The sequence below is a fragment of the Theobroma cacao genome, chromosome 3 (assembly GCF_053813885.1).
Source record: "Theobroma cacao isolate CCN51 chromosome 3, ASM5381388v1, whole genome shotgun sequence".
Taxonomy (NCBI): domain Eukaryota; kingdom Viridiplantae; phylum Streptophyta; class Magnoliopsida; order Malvales; family Malvaceae; genus Theobroma; species Theobroma cacao.
In genome coordinates, this window is record NC_142641.1 from 37,932,171 (window position 1) to 37,953,361 (window position 21,191).

At 30.9% G+C, this 21,191-nt stretch overlaps 1 protein-coding gene across 1 annotated transcript; it reads right to left on the bottom strand.

Annotated features, from left to right (window-relative positions):
- Positions 1–15,262: 15,262 nt before the first annotated feature.
- Positions 15,263–17,439, bottom strand: LOC148763790 (flavonoid 3'-monooxygenase CYP75B137-like). Its single transcript, XM_088804945.1, has 2 exons — positions 16,438–17,439; positions 15,263–15,998 (listed from the first exon to the last, which is right to left on the bottom strand). The coding sequence occupies exons 1-2, from the start codon at positions 17,422–17,424 to the stop codon at positions 15,372–15,374; spliced, it is 1,614 nt and encodes a 537-aa protein (XP_088661071.1). The 5' UTR covers positions 17,425–17,439; the 3' UTR covers positions 15,263–15,371.
- Positions 17,440–21,191: the final 3,752 nt, after the last annotated feature.

Below are 21,191 nucleotides of genomic sequence, written 5' to 3' on the forward strand. Positions count from 1 at the left end.
CCCAAGGAAAATCGTTCTATTTATAATTAGAATTTAGGTCCGACGCTTGTCGATTAGCTTATCCACCAACGTACGGCCAAGGAAAATCGTTCTATTTATAATTAGAATTTAGGTCCGACGCTTGTCGATTAGCTTATCCACCAACGTACGGCCAAGGAAAATCGTTCTATTTATAATTAGAATTTATATTTGATGTATTGACAATGTATATCCTTTTATACATTGTTAGGCCACTAAAATGTAACACTTCTTTAATAAGATAAAATTCCATTAGAGACTTAAAACTACATATTAATAATATTTTTAAAAAATTCTTTTTTTTCTCTCTCCAACTTCCCCTCAATTGTTCTTTTCTTGTTTTTTTTTTTTTTTTTATCTCTCCAACTCTATCATCTTCTTCTCCTCTTTTTCTTCCATTAAGATTAAATTTGATAAAATTATGCAATTTCAAGAACGATGATAATTAAAAGTTTTTATTTTATCTCTAAACTCTCCTCCATGACTTCTTTCCCTTTGCACTATTATTATCTCTACTTGTTCCTAGATTTAGATCTAAGGCGATTACAGAAACAATATAACATACCTAACTTATGTCTAGTACCTAACTTTTGTTTTGTGCATCTAATGTCACTATTAATGAAAGGTGATTGATGAAATTTAAATCACGTGAGGACAAATAAAGTTACCAAATTTTAGGTATTTATTTAATGCTACTAAATACTATTATGAATTTGTATTATTTAAACCATCTTCGTGGCCTAAAGATGGGTTAATTCCCACAAACTCAAGTTGGAAAGCGACTTTACTAATGTTGTTTTGTGGGTCAATTATCCACAACAAGCCCCTTGGTGTCTTCGAATGTGGATTATGCATATTGAGAATATGAAGAAGAAAATTACTAGCTGGTCAATTCACCATGTTAACAGAGAAGTCAAGAGCAAAATTAGCTAACTTTTGTTGAGAGGCAAAAAGGAAGAGGAATAAGAGTTTAAAATTTTTAAAACTAATGCAACTAACATTTTATATTCTTGTTTCGTTTTTATTTAAATTGAAAATACTAAAAATAAAACTGTAATATATAAAATATAAATAGTTAAATACGACATATAGAATTTTATATAATAATTAAATATATAAATAGTCAAATAATATAAATAGAAAGGAGAAAAAGAAGATAAAAGAAAACTTTAGTTCTTCTCAATTTCACACAATGATGGTGAGTGGTTCCCATCTTTTTTTTTTTAAGCTCACAAGTCCATAAATTTCTTTCAAAAGATGAAGTATGTTTGAGCGGTGAGTTATAGAGAAGAGAGTAAATAAAAATAAAAAGATAAAAGAGAAGAAAAAGAAGTACGAAAAAATTTAAGAATTAAGATACAGTTAGATAAGATTGGTGGAGATCATTTTATTATTTTTTATTTATATTAATTATTAAATATTTTTTTTGAGAAGACCATTTTTTTAATACAAATCAAGAGAGTAAGAGACAAGGTCGACCCTTGGGTAAAGCCACCCAAGCAAGGGCTCTAGGCCCCTAATTTAGAGAGGCCCCAAATTTGGAAAAGTTTTATAATTTTATAAAATAATTGATTATATTAAAAATATATAAAAATAATTAATAATTAATAAAATTATTTATTATTTATTTTTTTAATTATGTGCTTAATAAATTTTAATTTTTTATCATTTTCTAATTTGTAGAATGCTATTAATTTTTAATTATTTCTCTTATTTTCAGTCAACTAACAATCATATGTATTAAATCATCTCCAACAGTTTTTTTTTTTTTACTTATTTCTCCTATTTTCAATTAACATATTCAATAAATGTCAACAACTATTTTTTTCTTTTATATAAAATCAATTATTTTTTTCAATATATAATATCTACTTTGGAATTCTTCTTTTCTCGTTTGCTTTTTTTTTTTTCTTTTTAACTTCAATTTTTCTTCGAAGAATAAATAAGAAGTATGCTATGTTATTATCTTTATAAAATCGTGAACCTTATTTACGGTTTGTAATAAGTATTCAACAATTAAATACTATTGTTCTAATATTTACAGATTTTTTTATTTTAATTTAGAGTTTATATCATATTATTATATTATCTTTATTTTATATGATAGTTAATTTATTTGAATTAAAAATTTTGATTGATGATTTATATTAATCATTTAAAAAATATATTATAGTCGCTTTAGGCCTCTAAACTTATTGGGCCGCCCCTGGTAAGAGATATCAATTAATTCCATTTCTGCCAATCAAGCACATAGGACCAGCATCATTGTCCACTTCAATACAAACAATTCCACTAACCTAACCTTCAAATAAATATATGCAGAAGAAAAAAGAATTCAATCTTAAGGTCAGAAAATGTTAGATGATTTTTTTTTTGGTATCAACTAGGTGTATGATTTTGATCTTGAACCTAAAAACCATTGAGAAGTGGGCGCTCTGTATCTGCATTCCCTACCAACAATCTTTCCTTATGTCGTTGACCTCTTACACTAGTTGATTGAAACTCCATAGTGTTGGTGCAAATGAGGTTTAGATGGAATTTAAGGAACCGGTAAAATTAACTTCAAGGTGAGCCTTTCAATATATGCTATCTTTAAGACTTATTTCGCCCCCACCACTCGGTATGCAGAGGAAAATAATGCGAATAGCCTTAGGGATATAATAAAGCTAACGTTTAACTTCGTATTGTACTTTACGAGAGTAGACTGCTAGATACACCTGAAGGTTTGCAAAGTTGTTCGGTCTTAGAGCCTACTTTTTACAGCAAGTAGATTAGAAGGAATTTGGGCTAATCTTTGAGTTATGATTTAAAACAATAACTTTCCATATTTAACTTTTGAGCTATGGTGTCTTTTCAATTTGTCTCATAACTTTTAGATGTCATTTTACCAATAGACATAACCATTCACATGAAAACCTGCCTATAATCCAAAAAACACACTATGTCATTTTATGTGACATAACCTTTGAGCTAAGATAGCTTTTCATTATGTGACATAACCTTTAATTTTGAAAATACACCAATAATCTCCCACAATTTTCAAAATTTTCAAATACCAACAACTTTGGGAACCTTGTGCCTAAATGAAGGTATCCCGTAGATTTGAACCTTCACTTAGTGAGTGTGATTGGTTGTAGTCTGAATTGAGTGGTTGACCAAACATTGAACCATCGATTCTTCATTTGACTAGTCGGGCCACTAAATACACACAAGCTTCCTTGCTCACTTTGTATCTAGTTTTGCCAACACGTTTTATGGCCTTGTGTCTTGCATCCATTCATGAGTGCTATTAGAGTCAAGCCTTTAGCTCCTAAAAGTGGTCACACTTCCACTCACATAAGTAGCTCCCATCGAAAGTATTCCGTAATTATAGTACTTCAACATATACATGTTGTGGGTCTATTAAGAACTTTTGTTTAACTTTACCTTACACATTACGAAACCAAGCACTATACACCTTGAGATGGAAAATATAAATTAGTGCTTGCAATCTTCCATGTGGTAGAATGGTCAATACCCAAGACTTGTAGGTCGGCCACTAGTGTCAAGGTGAGCTCTCACCATTGGAGATTTAGTTGATATGCTTGAGATCTATCCCTCTTGAGGTTTTTATAACCAAGTCCTTATTTAGACCTTTGGTAAATGGATTCATTAAATTTTCACAAGACCTCACATAACTTATAGTGACTATACCATCACTGATTCTTTGTCTTATAATGCTATGTTGAAGTCCAATATATCGACTCTTTTCATTGTATGCTTGATTATATGCCTTTGATATAGTTGCTTAATTGTCACAATGTATCAAGATTGGTGTCATTGGTTTAGGCTACACTGGAATTTCATAAAGTAAATATTTCAACCATTCTACTTCTTGAGTGGTTAATGCTAAAGCTATAAATTCAGCTGTCATAGTGGAGTCCGTTTGACAAGATTGTTTTTTAGAACCCTAAGAAATAACACCCCCACTAATTGTAAAAATCCAATCAGTCGTAGATGTATGATCCATTCTATTTGAGTTCCAACTAGCATCTGTATACCCTTATAAAACTGAGCGAAAACCTGAATAACAAATGCCATAATTCTTTGTACTCTTTAAGTATCTTAGAACTCTATGAACAACATACTGTAGACACCTATTTTAAAAAATAATAATAATAAATAACAATGAAATATAATAAAAAACAAATAAAAAAAAGGGAACAGGAAAGGATTAAGTGTGCTCAGTCCCTTCTCTAGTCCATCATTACGGGCATTAATGCCCTTGAAAGGCAACCGGGTTTGGAGAAGAATGGTCACCTCTGGCTACCAACTCCCCTCTGAGCCAAAGACATATGAAATCATGCTCAGAAGAGCATGATTTCACCTCTGGATTGTCCAAATTTTTAGACAATCCAGTTCTTAAAAAGGGGGCTTCGAATCGATGAGGAGGCACAAGAAACCAAAAACCCAACCTTCAAAAAAATTAGATCCAAAAAAATCTCATCTCCTTAAAAAAAAAAAAATAGCAACCTACAAATCAAAAAAAATAAAAAATAAAAAATACAGAAAAAAAAACGAAAATGGGAGAAGCAGTGGGTCATTGAGGTTTTTTTTTTGGTTTGTTTCTTTTGGAGGAAGAGCTGGTCACTTAGGGCCGGCGACAAAGGGGGGAACTCTTGGGGGTCTAGATCTACCGATCTGCGAGAGAGAGAGAGAGAGAGAGTTTAGCTACTAGCAAAGAAGAGAAGGGTCGACAAAGAAAGAGAAAGATCGGTGAGCTAGTGAGGGTGCAGTCGCTGGTAGAAGAAGAAAGAGAGGTTACCGCCAATTGGCTAGAAAGGCAAAGGGAGGAAGAGTTTGAAGAGAAAGAGAAAGGGAAAATTTTAGAGAGAAGGTAGAGAGGGTGTGACTAGAGAGAGATAAAGAAGGTAGAAAATGAGAGGAGAAGGGAAAAAGGAGGTTTAAATACTTAGGGTTAGGAGTTTCAAAACGACGCCGTTTTGGAAGGATTACAGTCTGCCAAACAAACACCCAAAATGTTTCGCTTTGAACTATGCCTTGTGGGCGTCAAGAAGTAGATCAGGCACAGCAGATTTGGGCTTCTGTGGGTCATTGAGTTGGGCTAAACTGAGCCCAGAAAGGTATAATCCGTCTATTTGGTTTGGGCTTGTTTCAATTGATTTTGGGTCTAGCCCATTTTGTTAAATAAAATATATTTTTTTATTATAATTTAAACCATATTAGGAAATGTTATTTATATATATATATATATATATATAATATGAATGCTTATTTTAATGTTAGAAAATCAAAATAAAAAATAATGATAGTAATAATAAAAAAACAATAGTAAAGATGCATAGTTTAGAAGAACATATATATATATATATATATATATATGTATATATAAAAAGTAAATAAATAGTAAGAAAACTAATAATAGATTTAGTTTTTTTTTTTAAATATAGTAATAATAATAAGCAAATGAGAAGAATAAAAAAGGAAAATGAAAAAAAGAGAAAAGAAAAAAATATCTATATTATAAATATATTTAGATATTTGTAAATATAATATATATATATATATAAATACATGATACAAATATAAAATTGTAAGAAAAATGAAATGATTATTTGAGAAATTTCACTTAAGAAAGGTAAAGAGTTGTCTCTTTTAAGTGGATTTTTTTTATGCGAAGTTTAAAACGAATTTTCACTGAAGTGTCGGGATAAATCCAAACTCTAAACTCCAATACCCGTTAAGTCAAATAGTCATTGATAAAAAATAAATTTGCATAATGTTACATAAATTAATATAATTAGTTAATTAGCTTAAATAAATATTACTAAATAAAGTTAATTTAATTGTTTAAAAAATTAATTAATTAATTAATTATTTGATAAGCTATATAATCAAGTAAAATATTAATCAACAACGTTAATTAAAGGATATGGATCTAAATAGAAAACAAAAAAATATAAAAAAAATAAATAAATAATAAAATAAATAAATAATCCATGAAAAAAATAACAAATAGTAATAAACATATAAACAAGGTGATAAATTATTAAACACATAATTGGATGAATTATGAACCACCTAAGTCAATAAATGCATGCATGTAGACATCATCATTTTATCCTGTCATAGCACGCCACATTTATCTTGCAAATAGTGCGGGAGTTCCAATGATGGGATTTCCTCGAAAAGCTTGTAGAGATGAGTTTTTTTAGGGATATCTCTAGGTGAGGAAAACTTCGAGACTTCACCAAAGCATTGGGATGGTTTTCGAATGATTTTCCAATAAAAGATTGTCGACCCCATTATTTAAAATAAACAAGTCATGACATCATTTTACGTTTGCATCATGTGCATACGTAAAACCAAATAAAAGACTGAGTCAGCCAATTTAATAAAAAAAATTAGTTAATAAGTAGGGATTAAATCAAAAGTAGGCTATAATAGGATAACTTAAGATTAAATGGTACTGTTCGTGGAACTGGCGTCACGGAGGTGTTAACCGTTCGTAACCACACTCCCGAACCCATCTCTAAAAAAAAAAAAAGTGGATCAGTTTTCGTTCTCTTGATGGACCTAAAATTAATTTAGGACTTCATCGATTAGAATCGGGTTAATAGGTGACCAATCACACCTAGATAAAAAAATTGGTGACGACTCCTAGATATTTTATTTTCGCCCGCGTCTAGTGGTTGGGTTCCCGGACCCACACGTTATGACACATACCAATGTTTTTTACTTGGATTACTTGTAAATCGACTTAGCACCTTAACCACAAAAGCAATATATGGCCTTGTACAAACAATGACATACATTAAACATCCAATCACCTTTGCATATTCATTTTGTGCTATTGGCTTGTCTTTGTTGGGTGTTAGCTTTAGATTATAATCATAAGGCTTAGTCATTGACATACAATCTGACTTACCATACTTCATTACAATCTTTTCAATGTAATGAGATTGAGACAATGTTAGGCCATTATTGTTTCTCATTATTCTTATATCAAGAATAACATCCGCCATACCCATATCTTTCGTGTCAAAATTCCGTGACAAGAACTTTTTTGTGTTTTTCATTTGTTCTACATCAGTCCCAAAGATTAACATGTCATCTACATATAGACAAATAATGAAACCTCTACTATTATGGAACTTACTATAGACACATTTGTTAGATTGATTGATTTTATAACCGTTAGCAAGCACAACTTCATCAAACTTTTGATACCATTATTCAGGCGCTTGTTTTAATCCATACAAAGACTTTACAAGCTTACATACTTTCTTTTCTTGACCAGGAAAGACAAACCCTTCAAGTTGTTCCATATACACCTCTTCATCTAACTCACCATTTAGGAATGCTATTTTAACATCCATCTGGTAAATTACCATCTTATGTATAGATGCAAGTGCTATAAGCACTTTAATTGTAGCTATTCCTGCTACCGGTAAATATGTATCAAAATAATCAACACATTCTTTTTGTTTAAAGCCTTTTGCCACTAGCTTTGCTTTAAACTTTTCTACGGTTCCATCAACTTTCATTTTCTTTTTGAAAATCCACTTACAACCTATTGGCTTGGAACTTGGTGGAAGGTCTATCAATTTTCACGTTTTGTTTCCCATTATCGAGTCAATCTCATCTGGTATTACTTTTTTCAAAATGAAGCATCTCCAGACTTCATTGCCTCCTCATAAGTTTGAGGATCACCTTCACCTTATACATTAAAGCAGTAAGGTAAGTATTCACATATTTCTTTTCTTGTACCTTCTACTAAGTACATGAGGAAATCTTATCCATATGTCTTTGCTTTTTTAATTCTTTTACTTTTTAGAAGCTCAATAGTTTTCTCGTCATTTTCTGAAAGTTTATTACTTTTTATTACTAGTTCTTTGGGTCTTGGAATTGAATTGAACCTTGTTTCATCAAAGATAGCATCTCTTGATTTTATGACTGTATTAATGGAATATGAATCATTGGGCTCTATCTCCATGAAACGATATGCTTTACTATGTTCAGCATATCCTATAAATATACATTCAATTCCTTTTCACCCAATTTCTTTTTCTTTGGTTTCGAAACTTTTACTATGGCTCGACATCCCCAAACTCTTAAATAATTGAGGTTTGGCTTTCTTCCTTTCCATAGCTCATAAGGAGTAGTTTTGCTCTTTTTGTTTGGGATTCGATTTAGTATATGGCAAGCCGTTAATAAGGTTTCACCCCAAAATCCTTTTCCCAAACCTAAATTAGAAAGCAAAGCATTGACCATTTCTGTAAGAACTCGATTCTTACATTCCGCTACACCATTTTGTTCTGGTGTATATAGAGCGGTAATCTCATGAGTAATACCAGTGGACTCAAAATACTTGGGATCATAATATTCACCTCCTCTATCACTTCGTAAACAATTGATAAGCAATTCACAATACAATTCAATTTCTTTTTTATAAATTCTAAATTTCTCCATTGCTTCATCTTTAGTATGTAATAAGTAAACATAGCAATATCTAGAAAAATCATCTATAAATGTTACGAAGTATTTCTTTCTACCAATAGAAGGAGTACTATACATGTCACAAATATCATAATGTATTAATGCAAGTAATTTGGAGTTTCTTTCTATCTTACGAAATGAGCTTCTTGTGATTTTAGTAACCATGCATGTCTTACACATATCATTATTTACTTCAATGTTAGATATTAATTCTAATTTAGCCATATCATGCATTTTTTTATAATAAACATGACCTAATCTATTATGCCATAAATTAGACATAATTGATTTACTATCATGAACATTAAACGAAGCATCAATATAAGTAGAACTAGTAATATTCTTATTAATATTAAGTTTGAACATGTTTTCACAAAAATATCCACTTCCCACATAATGTCCACTTTTTGTAAAAATGAACTTATCTGCTTCAAATACTAATTTGAAGCCATACTTATTTAACAAACCACCTAACACAAGATTCTTACTTCCGGTACATAATAAACATTATTTAGTACAAGTATTTTTTTAGAAGTAAACATAAATTTCACAGTGCCTTTTTCTTTCACTTGTGTAGTGGAGGAATTTTCCATGTATAGTATGGTTTCATCATTAACTACTTCCAAAGTCTTGAAGAAACTCTTGTCATTGCATACATGATTAGTTGCACCAGTGCCAATCCACCATGCTCCATCATCTTGGAGAAGATTGACCTCAAAAACCATAGCCACAAATTTGTTATTGTTCACACCTTGTGTCTTATTTTTCAAAAGTTTACATTCCGCCTTAAGATGTCTAAGTTTGTTACAATGGAAACATGGCCCCTTTTTGTTTCTTTTGAACTTATGACTTTGGTCATTCATACCTATGGAATGTTTTCCTTTGTTGTGTGAGACCAACTTGTTTGATGGTTTGTGTTCCATCATATGGACCTTTGAAGTCTCAAGATTCTTTTCATTTGAATCTTTTTCTTTTTCATCTTGCTTGACTTCTTCTTGTTTGCAATAATCTTCTTCTATTCGAAGATGATTACCAAGGTCCTCAACAAACATATCTTCTTTTTTATGTTTTAGAGTTTTCTTTGTATCTCTCCTTGAAGGGGGAAGTTAATTAATTATTGAAGATACCACAAGAGCTTCGTTCATTTTATGACCATATTACTTAAAGCTATTTAGAATGCGTTCAAGCTCATGCAATTGCTCCATAACAGAATAATTATCAACCATTTTGTAATTATTGAAACGACTGACTAGAAATTTTTTGCTACTTGCATCTTTAGCGATATATCTTGCTTCTAATTTGTCCCAAAGTTGTTTTGCACTAACTTCATTCTGGTACGCATCGAACAATGTATCCAACATTCCATTAAGAATGTATCCCATGCATATGTAGTTATCATTATCCCATTTTTGCCTTAAACGAGTTATATCCACGGATTCTTCACCACCTTCTTCATTTGGTCGTGGTGTATCTATAACATAAGCGATTTTAAGAGTTGTGAGAAGGAAGCGTATCTTTTTCTGCCATCAAATAAAGTTTCCTCCTACAAAACGATCTAACTTGACAATGTTGGTAGCTATCTCTTTAAGTGAAGTCATTTTGAATACCACATAAATAAGTCTTAAAATTATTGGTGCAAATGAGGTTTAGATGGAATTCAAGGAATCGACAAAATTGACTTCAAGGCGAGCCTTTCAATAGATTCTATCTTTAAGACTTATTTCGCCCCCACCACTCGGTATGCAAAGAGGAATAATGCGAATAGTCTTAGGGATACAATGAAGCTAACGTTTAACTTCGTATTGCACTTTACGAGAGTAGACCGCTAGATACACTCGAGGGTTTGCAAAGTTGTTCGGCCTTAGAGCCTACGTTCTGCAGCAAGTAGATTAAAAAGAATTTGGACACTTTTGTAGTTGATGGGAATTTAAGTGTTTATGCTAATAGAACACAACACTTTTCTTACTCTTGATATTTCTGCACTTGTTTTGTTTTTGATTTGATTTTGTCAAAATGGTTGGTAACAAGCCCTTTATATAGGCTTACAAGTGTCTCTTCTACAAGGACATAACCCTTTCATTAAGGCACCATTTGGTCTAAAAAGTATTTTTACATTTTGCTATACACAACTTTTGGATAAAGACATTGTTTCAATAATCATCTTATGAAAAGACAACTATTCATTCCATAAAACATAATATTTGAATTATGATTTGAAATAATAACTTTTCATATTTAACTTTTGAGCTATGGTATCTTTTCAATTTGTCTCATAACTTTTAGATGTCATTTACCAAGAGACATAACAATTTATATGAAAACCTGCCTATAATCCAATAGACACACTATGTTACTTTATGTGATATAACCTTTGAGTTAAGATAACTTTTCATTATGTGACATAACCTTTAATTTAAAAAAAACACCAATACATAGTAGCTAAATCCTCACTTTCCTTATATAATAAATAATATTTTTTAAAAATTTTAAGGGGCCAAGCCTCCCCCAAAACTATACTACCCTCCGCCACTAAAAGAAGCTAACCAGAGGACTGGTTACACAGGGCGATGCTTTGCCTTTGTTTACACAGGGCATATTGTAAGGGTACTTTTTGTAAACCCCTCTAATGAAAACGTGGGCTCTTAGAAAGCATTCATGTTGCTTTTAACTCCTAACTGGCCTAATTACCAGTTAAGCAAGTTGCCAAGTTAATGAAGGCTTTTAATTTTGAGGCTTAAATGACGAATCCTTGATTATGGCCTTTATGTGTATACCACCCCACCCTACAAAACCATCGTTTTGTTGGTCCTCACCTCATCTAGCAAAGACAGCAATGTGGATCTTAAAAAATAATAAAGAACAATTTCATTGAAAAAAGAGGTTGTTCTATTTTCGTTTCTTGACATATTTATGTCTAAATCTATTTCCTATTAAAACTTTAGGCCTTGTTACCATTAGTTTTTAAGTGGGTTTTTCCTTTTTATTTTCTTAAATAATTATTTTCACTTCAAAGCAAGAAAAAAAAATGGTGTTTCTGTTGAAATGCTTTGGTTAGAATATTCCATAGGATTTTATTATTACTTCATTTTTTTTAGATTTTTGTTTTTTTACTTCAAAATTATATATGAGCCTGTTTGAATTGTTAATAAAATAATTTTACATAATTTATTTTTATTTTTTGCATCATTATGTTTTTTTTTATTTTTTAATTTAGTAAATGTTGAATAAAAAATATTATTATTAAATTAAATTAAATTATATAAGTGTTTGTAATTTTTATTTTTAAATTATTTGAGAGTAATTATGATTTTTCATATTTATAAATAACGGTTAACTAATAGCAATGAAGAGTTAAAGCACCTAACAATGCATTTTGAAATAAAATTGACTAAAGAACTTTAAAGATGTATTGAATGGGGTTTTTGTATTTTACCTGTCAAAAATACTATTTTAATTCTACAATATAAGTCTACCGTCTCTAGTTGTAATCATATCATTCACGTATAAAAAAAATGAGAATAATGCCATCATCAGTATGTAAAGGAAATAATGCCAAAATCAGAAGTAAAACCAAGTTGAGTAATAGTTTATTTATATATTTAATTATTATGTAAAATTTTGTATATCATATTTAATTATTTATATTTTATATATTATAATTTTATATTTAATATTTTAAATTTAAATAAAAATAAAATAAAAATATTAAATGTTTACTATATTAATTTCTTTTTTCACATATGATTAAAGTATGAAAAAATTATAAATAATTAACAAATTCTTAAAAAAAAATACAAACTTCACATTTACCAAGCCAAAAATAATTCACTTATATTAACTCAAGTTTTGCTAACTTTTAACTCAACTTTATAATTCCTCCATTTCTTTTCGAATGGCACCTTGTTAAGACAAACATTAATTTTCCACCCAAGAGGAAGATACCAGACATCAACGACCTTGTTACGACCTCGAGTGCCATGATCCCTTTTGTCATAATCAAACTGGCATGTTATCAAGTTCCAAGTAACGGTGCAAGACTAGAGCACTCACAAAGGAACATTTGGTGATCATTAAAATTAAATTATTTTATGAAATAAAATTATCATTATAATATTATTTTAATATTCGATTAATAAAAATAATTTTAAAATAATAACAAAATGATAAAAATCTTTTAATTATAACTTAATGAAAATTTTTAGGTTTTTGAAATTCATTATTTTAAAATAATATGTTATTATTAAATTATAATTTAATATTTTATTATTACAATATTATGATGATTTTTTATTTTTTTAAAATTTTTTCTTATATTTTCATTTTCCCTTTTTTAATCTTTTAATTTCATTTTTATAAAAATTTTTATTAAAATATGAATAATTTATTATTAAAATATCAATAAATTTTTTTTTTAGTTTTCCTTATTTTCATTTTTCTTTTTTTTTCTTCTTTTCCTTTCTTTCTCTATTCGCCACTGGTTGAATCTGTTGTCACCAGTAATGGAGCATTGATCTGGTGCTGGTCGCGGCCAGATTTGGCCATAAAAGCATCGATCTGACATTAGTGACCATATCACACCATTGGAGCTGATCTCTTCTCGCAACAGAGGTGAAAGGAAAAAAGAAAAGAGGATTTGGCGGTGCCGACGAAGGAGGACGACTGCAGTGGAACTTTCTTTTTTTGGAAAAACATGCAGTGGAGTTTTTTTACAGAAAGAAGAAGTGAGAGGCAGATGAGGAAGAAAGAGAGAGGAAGAATATGAGAAATAAACCTTTTATGTGATGGGGTTAGTAATTCTTGAAACTGAGTAGGAGCATTTTTGACCAAAAATATTTGGACTCTATTCCGCTAGGAGCGGAATAGTTATTTCTTAGTTAAAAAATTGAACCAAACGAGATAATAAGGGCTCTTTACTAAACGTGCCCTAAAGGTCTTAGCAATCAAAGGTTTGAGGGTGTAGGGTTTAAGACCTAGAGTCTTTAATGCAAGTGTCAAGGCGGAGTGTTGACGTTACAGACTTGCGATGAAGGCCATGCAACCCTTTATCCACGTATTGACAGGGTAGAGTTACTCAAATTTTATTAGAGAATCAAAAGTGATAAGAAATAGAGATTAAAAATTTTTAAAATATATACGTTGCACTTAAAAAATAATAAAAAGTTTATAATAAATAATAATTTTATATAATATGTAAGTAAAAAAATAAAAAAATAAAAATTTACAAAAAAGTTGTATCTGATAATGTTTTTTGAACTCATAAAATATATATAATACATAAAATATAAATAATTAAATACGATATACAAGATTTAACACAATTAATGATTTTTTTTTGGATTTGGAAGAAGGAGAATTTAAATCTTACTCTTTAAGCAGAGAGAGTATGCATCAATCAATGAATTACATACTTGAGTGTAAATTTAACATAATTGTTAAATTTATAACGAGTTAAATAATATAAATAGAAAGAAGAAGATAAAAAAATTTTTACCTCTTCTTAATTTCATATAATAGTGGTGAGTGATCCTTATCAAAGCTCATAAATTATTTTTAAAGAATAAAGTGTTTTTATGTCAGAATAAAGTAAAAATAATAAAACAAAAGAGAAGAGGAAGAAAAAAAAAAGAGAAAGAGAAAATTAAGGCTTGTGAGGTCATTTTATTATTTTTTATTTATATTAATTATTAAATAAAATATTATTTTGAAGAGTATTAAAAAGTATATCAAAAATAAAAAATTTAAAAAATTTTGGGAGGCCACAGCCCCATTAATATACTACCCACCAAGGTCATTAAATATATATATATGTAATAACTAAAAAAATTCAAAAATTTTGGGCATATGAACCTTCACCCTTGGTTGCAAATACTTTCAACATTAAAGGATTTGAAATCATTACGAGGATCCAAATATGTGGCAAGAATGAGTAATCCACACCATGTTCTCCTTAAATTTGAAATTCAATTCTTGTAAGAATGAGTCTATTAAAATTAGTTGTTGATTAATTATTGTAGGATATCTCACCAAACAAAAAATTATTATAGAGATAAAATTATAAAATTTCAAAAAAATAAAAATATGTTAAAATTTTTTGAAATTTTTATAAGGTCAAAATTATAAAATTTCTAAAAAATAAAAATAAATTATAAAAATTTTAAAATTGTTGGGGGCCACTAGCACCCCCCCTCCGCCTCTGCGTGCTGGCCTTTGTCATCTTGTTGGTTTCTTGTTCCAATGTTAATGCCAATGCAGGCAAAGAAAGAATGTCTGGCTTCTGTACTAAGCTTGTGTAATATATATAGATAAGAGAAAATGATGTTAAGCTTGTTTTTAGTTTTAATATATCGATTGTAACCAGTTCCAATTCTTAATGAATCAGTAGCCTTCTATTTCTTCTTCATTATTCTTGTTTCAGTTTACACTTCATTACTTATTGCATGGCCTCAGTTATTAAGTTTATTAGTGCATGATCACCTCAAAAAATCAGTAAATATTAAGTGTTGCAGCTTAGATTACTGCATTAGGTTCATCTGATGTTGTGGTAGGCTTGATTGCTTTTGGAATGCTAACTGTTGGCAAGCTTGATTGCTCTGGATTCTAGAATGTCAAGTGTTAATGCATTGGCAGTATGTTCTGTTGAAACTTCTAAATTTGGTGCCTTTGATCCAGCTTATACAATAATGGTAGCTGGTGATGCAGTGGTAATTGGTGTTGGGGAATGTCCCTAATAAAAGTGCCATGGCCATGGGGAAGTTATTATTCATCATTGAAAATTCAGAGTTATCAGAAGTATCGTTTACAAGGAGAAGGAGGTTCACATATTTTTTTGGTAAAAAGAAATAAGAAACACAGCTTCATTGGTACTGCTCTGAACTAGAGAGTCGTGCAGCGGGTATGGCGACAAGTGGTTCCATTTTCTTCAGTACAATTCCGAATTTCTCCTGTATATCAGGCTTTGTTCCCTCCGGTAATTTCCATTCAAAAGAATGCAACAGCGTAGCTAAGACGTGCGTCACCATCTTTTCTGCCAAAGGAATTCCAACACAAATTCTCCTCCCCGATGCAAACGGAATAAAGTGGAAATTGTTCCCTAGATAGTTGCCTTTCTCTGCGTCTTTCAAGAATCTCTCAGGTTCAAATCGAAGAGGATATTCCCAAAACTCAGGGTCCCTCTGTATCGCCCACGCATTAAATAAAACTCTGGAATCTTTGGGGATGGTATATCCAGCCACAGTGCAAGTCGTGCTAGGACTACGAGGTACTAGCAAGGGAATAGGCGGATGAAATCGAAAGGTCTCCTTTATTGCTGCATCTAAATAGACAAGTTGAGGAAGATGAGACTCTTCTACAATGTTTCCGGCTCCAACCACTCTGTCCAATTCCTCAACGGCACTTCTCAGTTTATCTGGATGCCGCAGTAACTCTGTCATCGCCCACTCTACAGTAGTGGATGTTGTATCCGTACCGGCGACAATCATATCCTAGATATGAAAAATGTTCAAAATTATTTAGCATCAGATCATCACAAATATCAAAATTAATTTTAAATGTGTAAAAAAAAATTCAAGTTGAAATGAGCTAAAAAAGAACATACGATAGATAGTATCAAAAACAACAAAAATCAAAATGACCTCTACAATATATTACAAAAAAATACTCTTATATTTATAATAATTAATACTTCGATAAAAAAAAACAAATATATAGTATTTTTTAGTAATTATTACAATCACACACTTTGTAAAATGTACATAGACCACGATCTTGCTTTGTGTAGGACCTTTGTTGGTTCAACAATATATCATATTCAAAGGACAACTAAGATAAAAACAACAACCAACAAGAGGAGCTAAAGTCAAAATAAAAAACAACCAACAATTGTTTTTGTTGAAGAGTGTAAAGTCTGGATTAGATACATACCAACAGCAGAGCCTTAACTTCATTCATGGATAATGAGGATTTATAATCCCCTTGTTGGTTCAACTCCAACAACAGTTGCAGAAAATCCTTGCTTTGTTCCTTGTTCTTGCCCTCTCCGATATCGGGTTGATCAACCTTTCTTCTGTGTGCTATCACTGATTCCAAAATCTCATCCATCCACTTCAAAGCCTTCTTCATTCTAGATTGATATCCTTGTAAATCGAAGCGGGTAAGAAAAGGAAAGAGATCAGAAATGTTAGGAGCTCCTAACAATTCAACAAACTCTACCACAACTTGCCTGAACTCAATCCCAAGCCTGCTTCTTTCCTCTCCATGCAGTGAACCACCCCACAGCATGCTTAATATCACATTTAGACTGGTAAGGAACATTTGATCACCAATGTTAAGAGGTGAGCCAACCTTCCCGTAAATATCTTTCACCATTTCTCGAACCTCTCGTCGACGCAGCGCATAGCAATCATCAAGGCTTGTTTTGCTCATAATTTCACGAACAACAAGCCTGCGCAGCTTACGCCATTCGGGGCCATTGGGTCTCCATACCATGTCACATCCACCATACGTGCCGATTATAGCTACCGTAGGAGGGTCACGGTTAGCAAAGATAGCATCGTGGTCCTGGAGGACCTCTTTGGCAACTGAAGCTGAACTTACAACTATGCAGATCTTGCTTCCAAACTGAAGTTTGATAATGGGGCCATAGATTTGAGACAGTTTGGAAAAGTATCGATGCAAATCAGGTTGGAGGAAAGGAAGGTTTCCTAGTACAGGCAAGCCTCGAGGACCTGGTGGCAAGGGCGGCACGCTCTTGGTGAATTTCTGAACCCACCATGCATGGCAGGCAATGGCTAGTGCGGCTGCCAAAAGAGTTGCTGTTGCTCTGATGATGGTATGCTCAGCGTTATCATTGCTGCACCATGACAAGCCCCCGCAGGCTAGAACAGCAACCATACTGGAGAGGTTTGGCATGATTATTTAATTAGTCGCACTTTTTTTTTTCTCAAACCGTTTAGTCGCACTTCCAGAATGTGTTTATTTGGAAGATATTAAGCCCAAGGAAAATCGTTCTATTTATAATTAGAATTTAGGTCCGACGCTTGTCGATTAGCTTATCCACCAACGTACGGCCAAGGAAAATCGTTCTATTTATAATTAGAATTTAGGTCCGACGCTTGTCGATTAGCTTATCCACCAACGTACGGCCAAGGAAAATCGTTCTATTTATAATTAGAATTTATATTTGATGTATTGACAATGTATATCCTTTTATACATTGTTAGGCCACTAAAATGTAACACTTCTTTAATAAGATAAAATTCCATTAGAGACTTAAAACTACATATTAATAATATTTTTAAAAAATTCTTTTTTTTCTCTCTCCAACTTCCCCTCAATTGTTCTTTTCTTGTTTTTTTTTTTTTTTTATCTCTCCAACTCTATCATCTTCTTCTCCTCTTTTTCTTCCATTAAGATTAAATTTGATAAAATTATGCAATTTCAAGAACGATGATAATTAAAAGTTTTTATTTTATCTCTAAACTCTCCTCCATGACTTCTTTCCCTTTGCACTATTATTATCTCTACTTGTTCCTAGATTTAGATCTAAGGCGATTACAGAAACAATATAACATACCTAACTTATGTCTAGTACCTAACTTTTGTTTTGTGCATCTAATGTCACTATTAATGAAAGGTGATTGATGAAATTTAAATCACGTGAGGACAAATAAAGTTACCAAATTTTAGGTATTTATTTAATGCTACTAAATACTATTATGAATTTGTATTATTTAAACCATCTTCGTGGCCTAAAGATGGGTTAATTCCCACAAACTCAAGTTGGAAAGCGATTTTACTAATGTTGTTTTGTGGGTCAATTATCCACAACAAGCCCCTTGGTGTCTTCGAATGTGGATTATGCATATTGAGAATATGAAGAAGAAAATTACTAGCTGGTCAATTCACCATGTTAACAGAGAAGTCAAGAGCAAAATTAGCTAACTTTTGTTGAGAGGCAAAAAGGAAGAGGAATAAGAGTTTAAAATTTTTAAAACTAATGCAACTAACATTTTATATTCTTGTTTCGTTTTTATTTAAATTGAAAATACTAAAAATAAAACTGTAATATATAAAATATAAATAGTTAAATACGACATATAGAATTTTATATAATAATTAAATATATAAATAGTCAAATAATATAAATAGAAAGGAGAAAAAGAAGATAAAAGAAAACTTTAGTTCTTCTCAATTTCACACAATGATGGTGAGTGGTTCCCATCTTTTTTTTTTTAAGCTCACAAGTCCATAAATTTCTTTCAAAAGATGAAGTATGTTTGAGCGGTGAGTTATAGAGAAGAGAGTAAATAAAAATAAAAAGATAAAAGAGAAGAAAAAGAAGTACGAAAAAATTTAAGAATTAAGATACAGTTAGATAAGATTGGTGGAGATCATTTTATTATTTTTTATTTATATTAATTATTAAATATTTTTTTTGAGAAGACCATTTTTTTAATACAAATCAAGAGAGTAAGAGACAAGGTCGACCCTTGGGTAAAGCCACCCAAGCAAGGGCTCTAGGCCCCTAATTTAGAGAGGCCCCAAATTTGGAAAAGTTTTATAATTTTATAAAATAATTGATTATATTAAAAATATATAAAAATAATTAATAATTAATAAAATTATTTATTATTTATTTTTTTAATTATGTGCTTAATAAATTTTAATTTTTTATCATTTTCTAATTTGTAGAATGCTATTAATTTTTAATTATTTCTCTTATTTTCAGTCAACTAACAATCATATGTATTAAATCATCTCCAACAGTTTTTTTTTTTTACTTATTTCTCCTATTTTCAATTAACATATTCAATAAATGTCAACAACTATTTTTTTCTTTTATATAAAATCAATTATTTTTTTCAATATATAATATCTACTTTGGAATTCTTCTTTTCTCGTTTGCTTTTTTTTTTTTCTTTTTAACTTCAATTTTTCTTCGAAGAATAAATAAGAAGTATGCTATGTTATTATCTTTATAAAATCGTGAACCTTATTTACGGTTTGTAATAAGTATTCAACAATTAAATACTATTGTTCTAATATTTACAGATTTTTTTATTTTAATTTAGAGTTTATATCATATTATTATATTATCTTTATTTTATATGATAGTTAATTTATTTGAATTAAAAATTTTGATTGATGATTTATATTAATCATTTAAAAAATATATTATAGTCGCTTTAGGCCTCTAAACTTATTGGGCCGCCCCTGGTAAGAGATATCAATTAATTCCATTTCTGCCAATCAAGCACATAGGACCAGCATCATTGTCCACTTCAATACAAACAATTCCACTAACCTAACCTTCAAATAAATATATGCAGAAGAAAAAAGAATTCAATCTTAAGGTCAGAAAATGTTAGATGATTTTTTTTTTGGTATCAACTAGGTGTATGATTTTGATCTTGAACCTAAAAACCATTGAGAAGTGGGCGCTCTGTATCTGCATTCCCTACCAACAATCTTTCCTTATGTCGTTGACCTCTTACACTAGTTGATTGAAACTCCATAGTGTTGGTGCAAATGAGGTTTAGATGGAATTTAAGGAACCGGTAAAATTAACTTCAAGGTGAGCCTTTCAATATATGCTATCTTTAAGACTTATTTCGCCCCCACCACTCGGTATGCAGAGGAAAATAATGCGAATAGCCTTAGGGATATAATAAAGCTAACGTTTAACTTCGTATTGTACTTTACGAGAGTAGACTGCTAGATACACCTGAAGGTTTGCAAAGTTGTTCGGTCTTAGAGCCTACTTTTTACAGCAAGTAGATTAGAAGGAATTTGGGCTAATCTTTGAGTTATGATTTAAAACAATAACTTTCCATATTTAACTTTTGAGCTATGGTGTCTTTTCAATTTGTCTCATAACTTTTAGATGTCATTTTACCAATAGACATAACCATTCACATGAAAACCTGCCTATAATCCAATAAACACACTATGTCATTTTATGTGACATAACCTTTGAGCTAAGATAGCTTTTCATTATGTGACATAACCTTTAATTTTGAAAATACACCAATAATCTCCCACAATTTTCAAAATTTTCAAATACCAACAACTTTGGGAACCTTGTGCCTAAATGAAGGTATCCCGTAGATTTGAACCTTCACTTAGTGAGTGTGATTGGTTGTAGTCTGAATTGAGTGGTTGACCAAACATTGAACCATCGATTCTTCATTTGACTAGTCGGGCCACTAAATACACACAAGCTTCCTTGCTCACTTTGTATCTAGTTTTGCCAACACGTTTTATGGCCTTGTGTCTTGCATCCATTCATGAGTGCTATTAGAGTCAAGCCTTTAGCTCCTAAAAGTGGTCACACTTCCACTCACATAAGTAGCTCCCATCGAAAGTATTCCGTAATTATAGTACTTCAACATATACATGTTGTGGGTCTATTAAGAACTTTTGTTTAACTTTACCTTACACATTACGAAACCAAGCACTATACACCTTGAGATGGAAAATATAAATTAGTGCTTGCAATCTTCCATGTGGTAGAATGGTCAATACCCAAGACTTGTAGGTCGGCCACTAGTGTCAAGGTGAGCTCTCACCATTGGAGATTTAGTTGATATGCTTGAGATCTATCCCTCTTGAGGTTTTTATAACCAAGTCCTTATTTAGACCTTTGGTAAATGGATTCATTAAATTTTCACAAGACC

Bases quoted from the DNA above. Each gene is read 5' to 3' on its own strand.
- LOC148763790 (XM_088804945.1), bottom strand. From the start codon at position 17,424: ATGCCAAACCTCTCCAGTATGGTTGCTGTTCTAGCCTGCGGGGGCTTG. The intron at 15,999-16,437 runs GTATGTATCTAA...TTTCATATCTAG, and splicing joins AAGTTAAGGCTCTGCTGTTG to GATATGATTGTCGCCGGTAC.